This window comes from Botryllus schlosseri, chromosome 4, assembly GCF_051294905.1.
Source record: "Botryllus schlosseri isolate E-star chromosome 4, Bs_hap1, whole genome shotgun sequence".
Lineage (NCBI taxonomy): Eukaryota > Metazoa > Chordata > Ascidiacea > Stolidobranchia > Styelidae > Botryllus > Botryllus schlosseri.
The window spans coordinates 14,741,034-14,762,693 of NC_137239.1; the positions used below are offsets into that span (position 1 = coordinate 14,741,034).

Below are 21,660 nucleotides of genomic sequence, written 5' to 3' on the forward strand. Positions count from 1 at the left end.
GAATGTCAGCAACTCGGTAAGGTCATAGTTACTACCACATTACCTAATTTACCCGACCAACTCGTCATGATCATTCCCGAAATCAACATAAACATGACTACTGACTTGAGTCAACCACAAAACAGCATCAAGTTTTAAATCCGCTTGTAGCTTACGGCCTATTTGAATGCGGGTTATGTTTTGTTGTAATTGAGTGTACGGAAATAGTATTACGTCTCGTCATCTCACCATCTTGCCATCAACAAAAGAGTAAAATACACAAACCTTGTCAAGTCAATCCGTTTGTAACTCACCGAACCAAAGCAAAAAGTGTCCATACGAAAAGTAGACAAGACTACGCAAGTAATCACTACAACCCACAAACATATCAAGTTCGGTTTTAGGCATATACCACCAACTCGTCTTTTTTGTTCAACTGTAAAAGTCGTTACTATTTTGCAAGACAAAGTAATTACTACTCGATAGATTTTGTAAGACAAAAGTAATTACTACTCGATGCAGAAGATTTGAAAGTCTGGCCATCGTAGTTGAGAATTCATTTCTTACAATCGAACGTAGGTGTTATATCGAAAATTATCATGATGTAAACATAAGGATTGTCACATCGATTTGACATATGGGGTTTTGTAATGGTCTATCATGACTTGATTACTAATTTATTTGTGTTAATTAGACCCGCCGATGTGGTGAAGGTTATTATGACAGCAACAAACTTTTCACTATCATGGCTATTAACATATTGAGTTGTAAAACTATACGTGTCTGAAATGTTCTTGATTGACAAATCATTCCACCTTGGTACAAATCACTCTGGGTATCGCGGATATCAGAAAATACTTTACAAATGTAATCGTTTCAGTTACCAAGACTAAAGATGAAACAACAATTCCGTTTGCTGGCTAACAACCGGGCAATACTTTATTGTCAGAATCTGTGATGGTGAATTGAAACATACTCATCTTACGCAGTACGAGTAAATCACTTTGGACTCCGGGCGGCGTCGTTTAATCCGTGTTAAACTCTGTTCACACTCTCTGTCGAATGTGTGAAATGTAAAACATTACGAGGTTACACTCTAAGACTTTGATCAACAGAGAAACAATTTTGAATATCTTTACTGGATGGATCCTATTCAACCGACCTTGGATAATACAAAACTCATAACAATAATAAAATCGAAGTATGTGCTACACTGAAATCTAGAAAAATGTGTTTGTATTGTTGTTCATAGTAGTGATATCGATTTGAACCTGCAGAATAATTGTCATCATCTAACCAAACTAATGAAAGTCGTTGTCAATTTGTATGATGTTCACTGAATGCATACTAGAACTATTTGTGCAACACACACGAGCAGAGAAATTGGAAATTTTCCCATTGCCATTTGTCAAAGTAAATGTCGTCACAATACTCAGTCACTAAAAGACCATATACTTGTATGTGATTGAATCACCAACAATTAACTCGCTAAATCAAATCGTAAGGTAATTTCACGCACTCAGCGGATATTAAACAACGTCGCTTTATCGGTGTGGGTCGTTTTTTCTAAATACAAATCATATCTGTCCAGTAGAAAACAATTTTCACGCACTTGGGTAATGAAACCAGTGTGCAATATCAATACAAGATATTTTCGTGACACAAAAAATAATCAACTTACTCGATATTCTCGTAAAACGAAACTGTACACAGGTTTCATGTTTTTTGTATGACACGGAATTAATACCGATCGCAGTAACTGTGTTCGAAATGACTTTCATACAAATACACTCTATGTGGTTAACATTCTCATTGATTCTATTGTGATCAATGTATACTATATGTATTCTGGATTCATTTCGATATGGCTAAACATACAACCTCGACAGATACGAATTGTCACACACTCAACTAATATCATACCAAATAGTTATTTACAACAACCAAGACACAGAAAATTTGTTTTGGCCGTTTCGATTTTATTACTGGAGGTACTCATCACTTCGCTTAATACAATCTAGATTTAAACCCCATCGAACCTTTGGTGTCTATCGTTTTGCTGGATACGAATTATGTTAGTCTAACAGTAAACAATTTTCACAATCTTGGGTTATGAATTCAATGTGTTGGCGGTCATTCATTATTTTGTTTGTATCAACTAGTTACTTTGTAGGGTATGAATGAGCACCCTCCCACAACTCTTACAAAAGTACGAAGGATATTCACATCACACAAAGTAGTCGACTTTACTTCATATCCTCACACTACGAAACCAAATGGTTGTTTAGACTCTACAAACTTTTTTACACGAATGGTCATACATCTAAATATTCAAATAATCCAACACACAACTATAGTACTTACAGAAATATCATAGTTCTTGTAACAAAGGTGTTTATCGTAAGTCCTACACAGTCATGATAGCCGTCCGAGTTTGACTTTTAGAAAATATTATATCGATACATCTTTCAAAAACAAAACCATGGTCACTGCTTGAGAGACCTGCCGATGATATCACAATAATACAGCTACTTCCACAAAAAAAAGTATGTATTCGACTTACTTCCAACAAATCTAACACGCAAAACAATTTACTTTGCTAACGAAAAGTGCTGAGTCATCATATGATTGTCCTCACAACAATACAACTAAAACATACTATCATACAAAATGGTCGTTATAGTTTGCACCCCAACGGTACATCGTAAAAGTAACAAGTTTCGAGAATCCAGTTATTCAAAAAACGTGAAAGTGTTTCTACGCCAAGTCGTTATGTTGACGAAAGCGTATATTGTAATATCATGATCGATTTGCATTTGTTGGTCACAAACTGTCACTATACTCTAAATAATTATTTTTCACTCAAACACAAAAGCATACTTGTCACCATTCGTTTTCATCAAGTACGAGTTCAAGAAACTTACTTACTACGACATGAATTGTTATTTTTATGTTGTGTAAATAGGTAATCGTTATTTTTAGTAACACTTTATCAATGTCATCGAGTTGTGCGAAAAGATTTACATGTGGTTTTAATCGAAGTACACAGCACGGTCTAATGTAGAGTCATCTCTATGGTACAGCAACTCGGTGATCAAAATGCATGCATTCACATTTAAACAGCGATCTTGTTTTGTCACGTGGAAAAATATATTCACTGTCACAATACTCTGCACAAGACGTGCAAATCCTTTTCACCCTCGTAATAGTATACCAACGACCACCGACGACAACGTTTAACAATACCAACGACACTGGAAACACTGAACCCACGACACTTACCCGAGTAAAAATACATTTTCCTTTGGCTACATGACGCTTACCAGAGTAAAAAATATCATTATCACCTGGAGATCCACCGTTACCCGAACAACAAAACCATTTTCCTTTGGAGATCTATCGTTTACCCAGTGTAACAATACATTTTCACATGGCGATCCATCGTTTACCCTGAGCAACAAACCTTTTTCACTTGGAAATATATTTTTTCCCTGAGCAATAAACCATTTTCACTTGGATGTATATTTTTTCCCTAGATTACAAACCATTTTCACTTGGAAATATATTTTTTCCCTGAGCAACAAACCATTTTCACTTGACGGTCCGTCGTTTACCTGAGTAAAAATATCATTTACCTTTGGATATCTGGCGTTTACCCAGTGTAACAATACATTCTCACTTGGCCATCTAACTTTTCCTAGAGTAACAATACCGTTTTCACTTGGAAATCTGACAACCACACCCGGCAATTTGGTGTTTGTTGTATTGACGACAGTTGGAAATTGATGACAACGAACAGTGACGAAAATATACACGGACAAACGGTTTCAGAGTATACCCGCGTTGGCCGTATCACATCAATATCATCGGTTAGCCACATGAAATAACAATATGCTATTGTACATCGAAATGTATGTTTTGGAAATTGGACAATAGGTTTCGATATGTCTGTGATGTCCAGGTTCGTACTTTGGATTTTCCAGAGTCAAAGTGCCTGAATAAAACACCCCCTCGACTTCGGTAAATGTTTGGCACGCAGATAACGCTGGTCGGAAATCGTGGAATTTATGTTTCCATCGGGCTAACAACTCCAGGTTACTTGTGATTTTTCTCACACGTGTTTACTATGTTGTGTCGCTCTTTATTGATCAATACATAACACGCCATTAAGTTTGAAATAGGAAACCCCGAGAAAGTATTAACCGGATCCGGATATCAACTCTGAATCGATAAACCATATTCAAGTAAACATACCACAACCCGGGTTTCCATGAAAATAACAAGACATCGCACAAATCAAGTATACTTCGCGATTATTTGCCCACACAAGAATCCCATAAGCGAGGTGTATGACATTACATACATCATGGATAACATCGTGTCTAGCATGACAAACATCATGGGTGACAAATTCGTCTTCTCAAGTCTCGCCATGCACTGACTCTGTACATTCAATGTGGGGTAGACGACTTGGAGACAGACAAACAGACATATTTGACCGTAACATGGTTATGCGTTCAAATACCGTTGATGATATCGATACAGTGAACAGAGCATTCTGCATACCGATACATTCATAGTCATATATGCGAACCATGTACTATCATGTACCCCGATTTTCGTTGAATATCCACGACACCAACAAATCTGTACATTTCTTTTCCCTCAACCTCGACGATAGAGTTGGCATCCCAATGTATCAATCGAGTGTATGGTTCAAGTATACTATACGTGTCTGAAATGTTCTTGATTGACAAATCATTCCACCTTGGTACAAATCACTCTGGGTATCGCGGATATCAGAAAATACTTTACAAATGTAATCGTTTCAGTTACCAAGACTAAAGATGAAACAACAATTCCGTTTGCTGGCTAACAACCGGGCAATACTTTATTGTCAGAATCTGTGATGGTGAATTGAAACATACTCATCTTACGCAGTACGAGTAAATCACTTTGGACTCCGGGCGGCGTCGTTTAATCCGTGTTAAACTCTGTTCACACTCTCTGTCGAATGTGTGAAATGTAAAACATTACGAGGTTACACTCTAAGACTTTGATCAACAGAGAAACAATTTTGAATATCTTTACTGGATGGATCCTTTTCAACCGACCTTGGATAATACAAAACTCATAACAATAATAAAATCGAAGTATGTGCTACACTGAAATCTAGAAAAATGTGTTTGTATTGTTGTTCATAGTAGTGATATCGATTTGAACCTGCAGAATAATTGTCATCATCTAACCAAACTAATGAAAGTCGTTGTCAATTTGTATGATGTTCACTGAATGCATACTAGAACTATTTGTGCAACACACACGAGCAGAGAAATTGGAAATTTTCCCATTGCCATTTGTCAAAGTAAATGTCGTCACAATACTCAGTCACTAAAAGACCATATACTTGTATGTGATTGAATCACCAACAATTAACTCGCTAAATCAAATCGTAAGGTAATTTCACGCACTCAGCGGATATTAAACAACGTCGCTTTATCGGTGTGGGTCGTTTTTTCTAAATACAAATCATATCTGTCCAGTAGAAAACAATTTTCACGCACTTGGGTAATGAAACCAGTGTGCAATATCAATACAAGATATTTTCGTGACACAAAAAATAATCAACTTACTCGATATTCTCGTAAAACGAAACTGTACACAGGTTTCATGTTTTTTGTATGACACGGAATTAATACCGATCGCAGTAACTGTGTTCAAAATGACTTTCATACAAATACACTCTATGTGGTTAACATTCTCATTGATTCTATTGTGATCAATGTATACTATATGTATTCTGGATTCATTTCGATATGGCTAAACATACAACCTCGACAGATACGAATTGTCACACACTCAACTAATATCATACCAAATAGTTATTTACAACAACCAAGACACAGAAAATTTGTTTTGGCCGTTTCGATTTTATTACTGGAGGTACTCATCACTTCGCTTAATACAATCTAGATTTAAACCCCATCGAACCTTTGGTGTCTATCGTTTTGCTGGATACGAATTATGTTAGTCTAACAGTAAACAATTTTCACAATCTTGGGTTATGAATTCAATGTGTTGGCGGTCATTCATTATTTTGTTTGTATCAACTAGTTACTTTGTAGGGTATGAATGAGCACCCTCCCACAACTCTTACAAAAGTACGAAGGATATTCACATCACACAAAGTAGTCGACTTTACTTCATATCCTCACACTACGAAACCAAATGGTTGTTTAGACTCTACAAACTTTTTTACACGAATGGTCATACATCTAAATATTCAAATAATCCAACACACAACTATAGTACTTACAGAAATATCATAGTTCTTGTAACAAAGGTGTTTATCGTAAGTCCTACACAGTCATGATAGCCGTCCGAGTTTGACTTTTAGAAAATATTATATCGATACATCTTTCAAAAACAAAACCATGGTCACTGCTTGAGAGACCTGCCGATGATATCACAATAATACAGCTACTTCCACAAAAAAAAGTATGTATTCGACTTACTTCCCACAAATCTAACACGCAAAACAATTTACTTTGCTAACGAAAAGTGCTGAGTCATCATATGATTGTCCTCACAACAATACAACTAAAACATACTATCATACAAAATGGTCGTTATAGTTTGCACCCCAACGGTACATCGTAAAAGTAACAAGTTTCGAGAATCCAGTTATTCAAAAAACGTGAAAGTGTTTCTACGCCAAGTCGTTATGTTGACGAAAGCGTATATTGTAATATCATGATCGATTTGCATTTGTTGGTCACAAACTGTCACTATACTCTAAATAATTATTTTTCACTCAAACACAAAAGCATACTTGTCACCATTCGTTTTCATCAAGTACGAGTTCAAGAAACTTACTTACTACGACATGAATTGTTATTTTTATGTTGTGTAAATAGGTAATCGTTATTTTTAGTAACACTTTATCAATGTCATCGAGTTGTGCGAAAAGATTTACATGTGGTTTTAATCGAAGTACACAGCACGGTCTAATGTAGAGTCATCTCTATTGTACAGCAACTCGGTGATCGAAATGCATGCATTCACATTTAAACAGCGATCTTGTTTTGTCACGTGGAAAAATATATTCACTGTCACAATACTCTGCACAAGACGTGCAAATCCTTTTCACCCTCGTAATAGTATACCAACGACCACCGACGACAACGTTTAACAATACCAACGACACTGGAAACACTGAACCCACGACACTTACCCGAGTAAAAATACATTTTCCTTTGGCTACATGACGCTTACCAGAGTAAAAAATATCATTATCACCTGGAGATCCACCGTTACCCGAACAACAAAACCATTTTCCTTTGGAGATCTATCGTTTACCCAGTGTAACAATACATTTTCACATGGCGATCCATCGTTTACCCTGAGCAACAAACCTTTTTCACTTGGAAATATATTTTTTCCCTGAGCAATAAACCATTTTCACTTGGATGTATATTTTTTCCCTAGATTACAAACCATTTTCACTTGGAAATATATTTTTTCCCTGAGCAACAAACCATTTTCACTTGACGGTCCGTCGTTTACCTGAGTAAAAATATCATTTACCTTTGGATATCTGGCGTTTACCCAGTGTAACAATACATTCTCACTTGGCCATCTAACTTTTCCTAGAGTAACAATACCGTTTTCACTTGGAAATCTGACAACCACACCCGGCAATTTGGTGTTTGTTGTATTGACGACAGTTGGAAATTGATGACAACGAACAGTGACGAAAATATACACGGACAAACGGTTTCAGAGTATACCCGCGTTGGCCGTATCACATCAATATCATCGGTTAGCCACATGAAATAACAATATGCTCTTGTACATCGAAATGTATGTTTTGGAAATTGGACAATAGGTTTCGATATGTCTGTGATGTCCAGGTTCGTACTTTGGATTTTCCAGAGTCAAAGTGCCTGAATAAAACACCCCCTCGACTTCGGTAAATGTTTGGCACGCAGATAACGCTGGTCGGAAATCGTGGAATTTATGTTTCCATCGGGCTAACAACTCCAGGTTACTTGTGATTTTTCTCACACGTGTTTACTATGTTGTGTCGCTCTTTATTGATCAATACATAACACGCCATTAAGTTTGAAATAGGAAACCCCGAGAAAGTATTAACCGGATCCGGATATCAACTCTGAATCGATAAACCATATTCAAGTAAACATACCACAACCCGGGTTTCCATGAAAATAACAAGACATCGCACAAATCAAGTATACTTCGCGATTATTTGCCCACACAAGAATCCCATAAGCGAGGTGTATGACATTACATACATCATGGATAACATCGTGTCTAGCATGACAAACATCGTGGGTGACAAATTCGTCTTCTCAAGTCTCGCCATGCACTGACTCTGTACATTCAATGTGGGGTAGACGACTTGGAGACAGACAAACAGACATATTTGACCGTAACATGGTTATGCGTTCAAATACCGTTGATGATATCGATACAGTGAACAGAGCATTCTGCATACCGATACATTCATAGTCATATATGCGAACCATGTACTATCATGTACCCCGATTTTCGTTGAATATCCACGACACCAACAAATCTGTACATTTCTTTTCCCTCAACCTCGACGATAGAGTTGGTATCCCAATGTATCAATCGAGTGTATGGTTCATCAGGTGTAAAATCCAAATCAAATGTAACCAAGGTATCGTTTTTCATTTTCAATATTTCCACTGCTGCATCTTGTCTGTGTCGTAAAACCACGGCGTGGGGCCAGAGGAATCTATGGACAGTTACGCGTAGTCTCATCCTTACTCGTGTATATTGATCAGGTAACGACAAAGTTTTTTCAATTGTCTTGCGGTGATGGTTCGTTTCGAAATGCAAGCGGATGAACTAGACCAAAAGTTTCGAAGATGTGTTTTATAATTGCTCTAGGTGTGAAATAGGCATCACGCTCTTGCAGGGGGATCAACACGGATTTAGTCTTCACACCGCAGAAACAAAGTAACCCGGATTACATTACAAAACCACAATCGAATTAAGATTTCCATACGCGGAATCACTGTTAAAGACGTCTGACTGCGACGTTGTAACCGTGTAACGAATTCTCATGCTAAGGTCATGTTACGGTCAAATATGTCTATTTGTCTGTCTCCAAGTCGTCTACCCCACATTGAATGTACAGAGTCGGTGCATGACGAGACTTGATAAGACGAATTTGTCACCCATGATGTTTGTCATGCTAGACACGATGTTATCCATGATGTATGTAATGTCATACACCTCGCTTATGGGATTCTTGTGTGGGCAAATAATCGCGAAGTATACTTGATTTGTGCGATGTCTTGTTATTTCCATGGAAACCCGGGTTGTGGTATGTTTACTTGAATATGGTTTATCGATTCAGAGTTGATATCCGGATCCGGTTGATACTTTCTCGGGGTTTCCGATTTCAAACTTAATGGCGTGTTATGTATTGATCAATAAAGAGCGACACAACATAGTAAACACGTGTGAGAAAAATCACAAGTAACCTGGAGTTGTTAGCCCGATGGAAACATAAATTCCGCGATTTCCGACCAGCGTTATCTGCGTGCCAAACATTTACCGAAGTCGAGGGGGTGTTTTATTCAGACACTTTGACTCTGGAAAATCCAAAGTACGAACCTGGACATCACAGACATATCGAAACCTATTGTCCAATTTCCAAAACATACATTTCGATGTACAAGAGCATATTGTTATTTCATGTGGCTAACCGATGATATTGATGTGATACGGCCGACGCGGGTATACTCTGAAACCGTTTGTCCGTGTATATTTTCGTCACTGTTCGCTGTCATCAATTTCCAACTGTCGTCAATACAACAAACACCAAATTGCCGGGTGTGGTTGTCAGATTTCCAAGTGAAAACGGTATTGTTACTCTAGGAAAAGTTAGATGGCCAAGTGAGAATGTATTGTTACACTGGGTAAACGCCAGATATCCAAAGGTAAATGATATTTTTACTCAGGTAAACGACGGACCGTCAAGTGAAAATGGTTTGTTGCTCGGGGAAAAAATATATTTCCAAGTGAAAATGGTTTGTAATCTAGGGAAAAAATATACATCCAAGTGAAAATGGTTTGTTGCTCAGGGAAAAAATATATTTCCAAGTGAATATGGTTTGTAACTCAGGGAAAAAATATATTTCCAAGTGGAAAAGGTTTGTTCCCAGGGATAAAATATATTTCCAAGTGAAAAAGGTTTGTTACCCAGGGAAAAAATATATTTCCAAGTGAAAAAGGTTTGTTGCTCAGGGTAAACGATGGATCGCCATGTGAAAATGTATTGTTACACTGGGTAAACGATAGATCTCCAAAGGAAAATGGTTTTGTTGTTCGGGTAACGGTGGATCTCCAGGTGATAATGATATTTTTTACTCTGGTAAGCGTCATGTAGCCAAAGGAAAATGTATTTTTACTCGGGTAAGTGTCGTGGGTTCAGTGTTTCCAGTGTCGTTGGTATTGTTAAACGTTGTCGTCGGTGGTCGTTGGTATACTATTACGAGGGTGAAAAGGATTTGCACGTCTTGTGCAGAGTATTGTGACAGTGAATATATTTTTCCACGTGACAAAACAAGATCGCTGTTTAAATGTGAATGCATGCATTTCGATCACCGAGTTGCTGTACAATAGAGATGACTCTACATTAGACCGTGCTGTGTACTTCGATTAAAACCACATGTAAATCTTTTCGCACAACTCGATGACATTGATAAAGTGTTACTAAAAATAACGATTACCTATTTACACAACATAAAAATAACAATTCATGTCGTAGTAAGTAAGTTTCTTGAACTCGTACTTGATGAAAACGAATGGTGACAAGTATGCTTTTGTGTTTGAGTGAAAAATAATTATTTAGAGTATAGTGACAGTTTGTGACCAACAAATGCAAATCGATCATGATATTACAATATACGCTTTCGTCAACATAACGACTTGGCGTAGAAACACTTTCACGTTTTTTGAATAACTGGATTCTCGAAACTTGTTACTTTTACGATGTACCGTTGGGGTGCAAACTATAACGACCATTTTGTATGATAGTATGTTTTAGTTGTATTGTTGTGAGGACAATCATATGATGACTCAGCACTTTTCGTTAGCAAAGTAAATTGTTTTGCGTGTTAGATTTGTGGGAAGTAAGTCGAATACATACTTTTTTTTGTGGAAGTAGCTGTATTATTGTGATATCATCGGCAGGTCTCTCAAGCAGTGACCATGGTTTTGTTTTTGAAAGATGTATCGATATAATATTTTCTAAAAGTCAAACTCGGACGGCTATCATGACTGTGTAGGACTTACGATAAACACCTTTGTTACAAGAACTATGATATTTCTGTAAGTACTATAGTTGTGTGTTGGATTATTTGAATATTTAGATGTATGACCATTCGTGTAAAAAAGTTTGTAGAGTCTAAACAACCATTTGGTTTCGTAGTGTGAGGATATGAAGTAAAGTCGACTACTTTGTGTGATGTAAATATCCTTCGTACTTTTGTAAGAGTTGTGGGAGGGTGCTCATTCATACCCTACAAAGTAACTAGTTGATACAAACAAAATAATGAATGACCGCCAACACATTGAATTCATAACCCAAGATTGTGAAAATTGTTTACTGTTAGACTAACATAATTCGTATCCAGCAAAACGATAGACACCAAAGGTTCGATGGGGTTTAAATCTAGATTGTATTAAGCGAAGTGATGAGTACCTCCAGTAATAAAATCGAAACGGCCAAAACAAATTTTCTGTGTCTTGGTTGTAGTAAATAACTATTTGGTATGATATTAGTTGAGTGTGTGACAATTCGTATCTGTCGAGGTTGTATGTTTAGCCATATCGAAATGAATCCAGAATACATATAGTATACATTGATCACAATAGAATCAATGAGAATGTTAACCACATAGAGTGTATTTGTATGAAAGTCATTTCCAACACAGTTACTGCGATCGGTATTAATTCCGTGTCATACAAAAAAACATGAAACCTGTGTACAGTTTCGTTTTACGAGAATATCGAGTAAGTTGATTATTTTTTGTGTCACGAAAATATCTTGTATTGATATTGCACACTGGTTTCATTACCCAAGTGCGTGAAAATTGTTTTCTACTGGACAGATATGATTTGTATTTAGAAAAAACGACCCACACCGATAAAGCGACGTTGTTTAATATCCGCTGAGTGCGTGAAATTACCTTACGATTTGATTTAGCGAGTTAATTGTTGGTGATTCAATCACATACAAGTATATGGTCTTTTAGTGACTGAGTATTGTGACGACATTTACTTTGACAAATGGCAATGGGAAAATTTCCAATTTCTCTGCTCGTGTGTGTTGCACAAATAGTTCTAGTATGCATTCAGTGAACATCATACAAATTGACAACGACTTTCATTAGTTTGGTTAGATGATGACAATTATTCTGCAGGTTCAAATCGATATCACTACTATGAACAACAATACAAACACATTTTTCTAGATTTCAGTGTAGCACATACTTCGATTTTATTATTGTTATGAGTTTTGTATTAACCAAGGACGGTTGAATAGGATCCATCCAGTAAAGATATTCAAAATTGTTTCTCTGTTGATCAAAGTCTTAGAGTGTAACCTCGTAATGTTTTACATTTCACACATTCGACAGAGAGTGTGAACAGAGTTTAACACGGATTAAACGACGCCGCCCGGAGTCCAAAGTGATTTACTCGTACTGCGTAAGATGAGTATGTTTCAATTCACCATCACAGATTCTGACAATAAAGTATTGCCCGGTTGTTAGCCAGCAAACGGAATTGTTGTTTCATCTTTAGTCTTGGTAACTGAAACGATTACATTTGTAAATTATTTTCTGATATCCGCGATACCCAGAGTGATTTGTACCAAGGTGGAATGATTTGTCAATCAAGAACATTTCAGACACGTATAGTTTTACAACTCAATATGTTAATAGCCATGATAGTGAAAAGTTTGTTGCTGTCATAATAACCTTCACCACATCGGCGGGTCTAATTAACACAAATAAATTAGTAATCAAGTCATGATAGACCATTACAAAACCCCATATGTCAAATCGATGTGACAATCCTTATGTTTACATCATGATAATTTTCGATATAACACCTACGTTCGATTGTAAGAAATGAATTCTCAACTACGATGGCCAGACTTTCAAATCTTCTGCATCGAGTAGTAATTACTTTTGTCTTACAAAATCTATCGAGTAGTAATTACTTTGTCTTGCAAAATAGTAACGACTTTTACAGTTGAACAAAAAAGACGAGTTGGTGGTATATGCCTAAAACCGAACTTGATATGTTTGTGGGTTGTAGTGATTACTTGTGTAGTCTTGTCTACTTTTCGTATGGACACTTTTTGCTTTGGTTCGGTGAGTTACAAACGGATTGACTTGACAAGGTTTGTGTATTTTACTCTTTTGTTGATGGCAAGATGGTGAGATGTCGAGACGTAAGACTATTTCCGTACACTCAATTACAACAAAACATAACCCGCATTCAAATAAGCCGTAAGCTACAAGCGGATTTAAAACTTGATGCTGTTTTGTGGTTGACTCAAGTCAATAGTCATGTTTGTGTTGATTTCGGGAATGATCATGACGAGTTGGTCGGGTAAATTAGGTAATGTGGTAGTAACTATGACCTTACCGAGTTGCTGACATTCAAATATCTTTTACGGATTTAATTGTGATAAATTATTTCTCAGTTAATGTTCAGACATTCAAATCTCGTATACTCAAAATATAATATGTTCAAGTCAAATCGTATATCCACCGATTAGTAAATACTTTGTCTTCAGAATACTAACGACCTTTACAATCGAATAAAAAAAAGACCGATCATACGAGCACAACCAGGATGAATTAATTCAAATTTATGAGTTGTAGTGATATAATCAAGTAAGTGAAAACTAGATTTCCCGAGTAGTGATTACTTTGTGTTATAGATTAGTAACGACTTTTACAGTTGAATAAAAATTATCGGTCATACGAATACAGCCAGGATGAATTATTTCAAGTTTGTGAGTTGTGGTGATATAATCAAGTAGGTGAAAACTAGATTTTTACCACCGGTTAATGTTGTGAATAATTCTTTTGAGTATGGTAAGATGTTAAAAGTCTCTTTGAAAAACGGAAAGCAGGATTGCGAATAGAGTGGAAATGTCTCATTACTTGTTTCAAATCAATGTGCGTATAATATCGAAATGGGACTGTGGGAAAGTTGGTAGTCATGATTGTCAATCGTATTTCAATTCACACTACGCCAAAGTCAAAATATTTGGTTTCGGATTACCTCAATTTATCTATAGAACCCGAATAGATTCCAACACCGTGCTATAACTAGATCGCTATGTCTGATGCATTATCGTGTCAGCGACGTAGGATTTACAATTATTTCACACCTTTTTGAATAAACACCAACTTCGCAAAGGATTAGGGTTGGATCAGAAATAAGCAATGATATTCTCTATAACCACCCTGACACACAAAGTCTATATCTAGGGACTTATCCAGTAGACCAGTTGCCGAAGAAACCAATTAGCGGAAAATTCGCTATCATCATTAATTACGACGAGTCGAGTTTGCCTGGGTCCCACTGGGTGTTTATATACAGAGATAACGATACTCATTTTCATGATTCGCTAGGTTTCGGACCACTAAAACCTCAGATAATCGAATTCCTGGAGCCGGATGAATTTTCTGTGACTGCGAAACAGTTACAGAGTAAAACTTCGGATGTGTGTGGAGATCATGCTATAGCATTCTTGATAAAAAGAGCTCAAGGGTTTTCAGCCGAGGAATACTTGAATATTTTTGGGGATGATAAAAAGTGAATGATACGATTGTGCGTGCTTTTGTGAAGAGTTTGATTTCAGAGTAATAAATGAATGTATTGTTATGTTCGTGCATTTACGTTTTAGTGTCGTACAACTCTTTCTTTCTATAGGATTAGTAATTACCGCCAATCATTATTTCCTCGTGTGTCGTGCTTGTATTTATATCCTGTGTTCTGTTGTCTCGTGCTCTTTTCATTTAACTGCACTCTGGATCGTGTCGCTGCCGTAAAGTTATTCTGCTGATAATATACTGATTTCGTATTGCAACCTCGTCGTATTGAGTTATTGTTCAAACAAGATCAAGAACATAACATGTATAATGTGTATACTTGTAATTCTTGTTGCGACTGTGAACAGCAGACTATTCTGTAGGTGCGAAACAGCGGTACGGAAGGTGCGAATAATCCGATCTGAAAGTCGGCGTGCTATTCAGGTTACGTAGGAATCAATAGCGAGGAAAGACTTAGAACACGATCGGTCATTTGTCACGACTAAACTACATCATATATAATAATTTACGATATACACATTAACAAAGGTTCATTCACATGACTATTTATCTGATACATATTCAACACCACACCGCCGCGGTCTATACCCACAACGTTAGTCAAATCATCTCTCCTGAAAGGTCACCATGTCACCGCGCCTATACCTGAAAAGGTAACCATGCCACCACGAGTTTTCACGGCACCGTGCCGCCGCAGCCTATAACCAAAAAGGTAACCATGCGACCCCCGCCATAAGACACAATGGCACCGTGCCACCCCCGCCATAAGAGATAAGGGTCACCGTGCCACCCCCGGTTTCTCGGCACCGTGCCACCCCGCCCATAAGAGCCCCATGTTAAAAACACCAAGTCACGACCGATCATATTAACTACTCAGGTATGCTGCTCGCCTCGGAGACAATAAAGATCACTGCCTATACAGACCGGAGCCGACGGTTAAGACTACGGAGCCAACATTTGAGACTCCACCGTCGTACACCATTGAGTTTATTGGCGATAAATTAGCCCCAGCCGAGGCGACTGCAATCTTGAATGCTTTCTTCGTGTTGGAGATTATATTGTCGTTTTTTTATAATTTGTCTATTAGGAGTCATGATTAAGAAAAAGTGTATAAAGTTGGCAAATATTGATGTATAGTTTGATAATCTTCATATTATCATAGAGGTTGACTAAGAAGGAAAACAATACATGTCAATTTCTTTTAATGTAATCAAGTCACACCGTCAATCAAGATGATAGGATAAGTAACTTTTGACTCATGACCAATCACTTTATTTGGCACTCAGTCTTGAGAAGCTTACTGATTTAGCGACACGAAAACTAAGTGAAGTGCTGCGTTGCAGATGTGCGGATGAATATACCAAGATGAAGTTACCATGCACACAGTAGAGATGAAAGTATTACACTGGTCAACACAGTTTTTGTTGACTTTGATCAGGCAATTGATTTTGACTAACTTTTGGGCACTGAATTAAAAAAGGACTTCCGTTTTTCTCTATCACGTCAAGGTTTGGGTTAGGCACCCCCCTCATTGCCTCAAAACCCACATAATAGCTCTACTTTTAATATTTTATGTTAATTGTATAAAACGTTTCAAAACCTACAACCAGTCGAAAGTAAATCATTTGCATCATTTGCACTGCTTTATTTGGTTGATTTTAACTGATATTGTTTGTACAGGACAAATGGAGTGCGAGTTTCACGGTCCAAATTCACGCTAATGACCCATAATTCTGTAGGTTGTCTAGTTTGATACTCGAGCAATAGTCAGCTAACATATATAAGCTCCAATCTACTCTGGTATCTTATCCCCATCATCTTCAGATCTTGGGGGACATTTTCTCCTTAGCCATCTCTGACTATGTCAAGGTTTTCAGGGAAATTATTAAGATTTTTTTTAATGTCTGCTGTCCGGCATAAACATATGGAAGTGGCACATGTGTATCAGGGTTGCATGTGCTGTGTATCCTTATTAGCTGAAAAACAAAGAAAACACAATATTTCAAAGCTGACACATACGATCCAATCGTGCTCGTGATATTGCAACAATTCTATGTTTCTGTATTGTTCTCAATGTTTCTGTATTATTCATGAAGACTAACTGAGTGTGCAATTATTACTGCGCCTAAGACGTTGCCATTTTGGAAAATGCCACACTTTAGGATCCTTTTTGAGCTACCTATAGGCATTTGTCATTCACTTGAGTTCTAAATGGGGATTCCTAACTCCTCCAGTAATCCATTGTGACAGTATCATGGCAATACCAGCAGGGCTTTGGAGCAGCCGTAAATTTAAACTGCTCCAGCTCCGGCTCCGGAGCTTTCTTCTATCATACATTAGCTCCGGCTCCAGCTCCGGAGCCGCATTATTACCACTGCTCCGGCTCCAGCTCCGGCTCTGATATTATCGAATGGGCCAGTCTATATCAGGGCTGGCCAACCCGAGGGCCAAATGTGGCCCGCGAGAGGGTTTTGCGTGGCCCGCGAGGTAATTTCCTATATCGAAAATAAATTGCTCAGATTGGTAACTTGCAATGCCAACCAAAAATTACAAGTCTGGCTGCGACACTTGGGATTTTGATGACTAAAATATCAGTTCCGACGTATTGGCAGATCCAGGGTCCAGTCACATTTTCAGTAAATCGTCGTACATTACAATAAACTAAAATAGTAGTGAAATTTTTCTTCACGCTTCGCGTGTTTAATTGTCACACGATTTCTTGCTCGGTAGCCTACCCCCTACTGAAAATGAAAAAAAGCCTAATTTACCCGATTGAGTCTAACTGTATTCGCAATTACGGGAGAAAGTAATTTCGCGTTTGGGCTCGCATAATAATCGTCGACGATGAAATGTAGGCACAAAATGATTGTCGCATATTATCGGAGATCTTCGATATCGATGGGGCCAGACGCCGAATAGTCGTGTCCTTGCAAACTGAGCCTAGCTGGTGGTATACAGTGGGCCCGCAATATATTCAAGTAATAATATTATTGACCTAGTTTATTTATTAACTTTAAAAATTTTACCCGCTTGTCGCGGCTAGTGGACCGCGCACTCGTTCCACAATTGCATGTGCCCCTTTAGCCAAAAAGGTTGGCCATTCCTGGTCTATATAGATTACTAATATACCCGTAGGTTAGTTATCTATAGTAATCTAGAGTCTGTTAGCCGTCAGTAACATCCGATGTAGCAACGAAGACAACACATAGGTGCCGCCATGCCGGCTTGTCATAATGAATACTTGTCAATTGTTGATAACATCATAGTTGCACTAGAACGCACTTTACTCTCCGCCATTGCTGTGCACAGCATTAAAATTCAGGCCTGCTTTTCAATTGTGATGAATGAGAAGATGAGATTGCTGCATATATAATGGCATCTTATGAAATACGTCGGAGCCGGAGCTACTCCTCAAATAACGGGCTCCAGCTCCGGCTCTGGCTCCGGCTGAATTTTATGTAGAGCTCCGGCTCCAGCTCCGGTGAAAATGCACTGCTCCGGGGCTCCGGCTCCGGGCTCCGGCTCCGGCTCCAAAGCCCTGAATACCAGTATCACGGCAATACAAAAAGCTACCTAAAGTAGACCGACGAAGAAAAGACTGATTCTCCTGATCGAAAGTGAGATACCTTCTCTACCTTGCCAAATAATATTTTCTCACTTGGTAAGGATGTAAAAAGTTCCGAAAATTTCTATTCCAAGTCCCAAAGCTTACGTCAGATCAATAACTTGTGTTGGTGGACTACTCTACATTCTGAATCATCTTCGATTTAAAAACCTACATCATTAGGCCTGCTATCCCTAAGATATTCATCTTGTTCCAAATTATCGAGCGTATAGGAGTTTGAGGTTATGCTGGATAAGCTGAATTGGGCATTGGACCTACAGCTGATAGTAGCCTAAATGTAATGTTTATCATTCTTGCCATCCTGCATGTTTGCATCATATATATGTGTGAAATATCCTCGGATTGTTGCGTTCTCTAATCAAAAATGGGAGAAAGCATAGGCCTAGATCGACACCACTACCTTTATTCTTAATAATTCAATTGAAACCTTGGCTAGATAACTTATTAGATGGTAAAAGTGTGGATTGTTATATAGTATGGAAAAGTAATATGGCTAAATTCGTGAAAATTTGCATATTTTGGGCATATGTCGTAGAGCAGGGGTCGCCAACTCAAAATCGGTCGCGGGTCAATTTTCAAAATTCGTTACGGCCGCGGGCCGCATGACTGCAATATCGAGATAAAAACAAGCAACACAGGACAACCACGTTTTGATAACTCTACGTCAGTACAACGCTGTGCACTCTAACATGGGTGACGCTCATTGTAACCACAAAAGAAATAATATTGTATTGCAGCATTACAAATATAAAAAAATATATATCATGATCATCACTTTCATTTTACTTTGAACCATGAGCGGCGCACGATACCCGTCAACTCTCTTCAGCAACTAAAACAGGGGTGGCCTACCTTTTTTGCCGTTCACGGTCGCATTTCTATTACTTATGTAGCCTACGGCAGCAATCCTGTGCATAGTGGTAGGCCAAATACCCACGTTGAAATATCCATGTCCAATTGTCCATTGCCGGTGACCTGCGGACTAATCTATTTAGTCATATCTGCTTACTATGCGCACCGAAACTTGATTATAGTCATGTTATTAATAGACACAGGAATTCGTTGTCTAGTTGCGCATGGCGCTAAATTTTTTCATGTTCATGAGTGAATTTCGTCATTTTAATACTTGTATAGTTTCACATATTACTATCCAATATTCATCCTTTCTCATCCAAAGTGATCAGATTCACCGGCAGAGTTGATGCAGGGGGTGCCTTCGAAAATTTAGGGAAGTTATTAATGCGATGCTGCATCTTTAGGGAGAGGCAATTGTTATTAGTCCCTTTTGTTGCATGTTGCTAGTTTTTGGCCTCCCATCAGGATTGTCGGTATAGTGGAAAGATAGTGGATTTGCCCAAACGTAGGCCTACCAGAAATAATAGTTCTTCGGGATGAGGAGAACACGATTACAAATTGGTATTTCTTTATGGAGGGCATCATTTTCCTCGGCTGTTTGCATCAGTACTGTGGGGCTCCGATTACAAAGGGCACTGCTGTATTACAATCGAAAATCAACTCGCATTGAACCGCGCATAGCGCGAAGAAAATTTCAAGAATAATTCAAGTCTCTCATTAATTAGGTAGTCAATTCGTAAATTCAATTTGCATAGTGACGGCCGCCAACACATCCTAATCGGCCGCATATGTCAACGGCCGCATATTTTCCTTCTACTGCCACAGATTGGCCACCCCTGGACTGAAGAATCGATATTGGGGTTAGCTAGACACGGTACTTGCTGGACAACTATCTCTTCGTAACGCTTGGTCTTTTCGGGAGCCCGAAGTCGTTTTCTAAGCGTCTCGGTCTTGGCCGTGGTGGGCAAATGCACTTCAAGGCAATATGCCCAATGCCTTTTCATATTAACAAATTCTTCCTCCATGGAATGATATTACCGTATCAGCTAGTGAGGAATATTGGGCACAGGATAATTGCTTAATTTGAACAACAGCAACAACAATATGTTTAATCTGAAATCAATTTCAGGATTTCAAAATGCTTTACTAAGCGTTCTTCCAAAATTTCAAACCAGGTCGCGGGCCGCAAAATATGACCTCGCGGGCCGCGTGTTGGTGACCCCTGTCGCAGAGCAAAAACTGGACGTGATAGAAGAAAACCAGTGGAATTTCTGGGATCAGCACGCCAAAATTAGCCTAGCTAGATCAAGTGGAAAATCGAAATCGCCAAATTTTTTGTTCAAAATTGTTGCCCAGTGTTATGTTTGTTTCTTTTCGAGATTAGGAACCGATCTTGTTTGAGGAAAAGGAATCCTGATCCACTCCGATCCTGTTTTCGTCTCAAATACTACAATCGTGATCCAAAGATATCCTGCACAAGGTCGAGCATTTATTTTACCCTGTCGTCGATATTTTTTATCACGCCGCAGCAATGCATTGAAGTTTGCTATTAGGGATTTTTCGAAATATTGGTGCAATGCTGAAGTCAGCTGATTCTAAGTTCCTACTTTTGTGCGCAATAAATTTAGAAACCTGTCCTTATCCGGATCCGGCAGTTTGGCAAAAATATGTGAAACCGCGTCCGATCTCGACCCCATCCTACCCCAAAATCTTGCCGGGTTCCTGTCTGGTTAGAATCGCAAATTTTGATTCTGTACTTCTCTAGAACACAGATTGCCATCACACAAGCTCGGGAGTAGGGGAGATGTGGTACCGATGGATCACTGGGATCAAAAATACTTTGAAAATTCTCTATGATAATTCCATGATTACACTCCGTGAACTTGTCTACCATTGCTTGCTGGCAAAATCTTTCCTCACATACAAAAAAATTCGACGTGCGCGAGCTATGGGGTCTCTCACAGATGTTTTTTGTTTTGGGGGGTGTAAAGTAAATTTATATCGACATATACATTTTTCTTTGTAACCTTTGTAACGAACAAACCATCAATCATTTTTATTGTGAAGTGCAGGGCTTGTATCAGGCTATATATTGGCACCTATTATTATTTTCAGTACTTTCATTGAGTGGAATTTTTTTCGATTCATGTATAAAATTCGTAGGGTGGGGACCGATGATACAATAGCCAAATCAAGCAAAATAATCAAGCATACTAATCATAAAACAAATGAAACATGCCTACGTACAGAAAATCTTTATGTCATAATTGCATATGATGTTTTATC

At 38.1% G+C, this 21,660-nt stretch overlaps 1 protein-coding gene across 1 annotated transcript in view; it reads left to right on the top strand.

Moving 5' to 3' along the window:
- Positions 1 to 16,029, top strand: part of LOC145438200 (alkaline phosphatase, tissue-nonspecific isozyme-like) — a 43,767-nt gene extending 27,738 nt beyond the window's left edge. The window contains exon 5 of the mRNA XM_080315584.1: positions 15,772 to 16,029. Coding sequence (XP_080171710.1) covers positions 15,772 to 15,994 — 223 coding nt within the window. The 3' untranslated portion in view covers positions 15,995 to 16,029. The remainder of the gene's footprint in view (positions 1 to 15,771) is intronic.
- Positions 16,030 to 21,660: the final 5,631 nt, after the last annotated feature.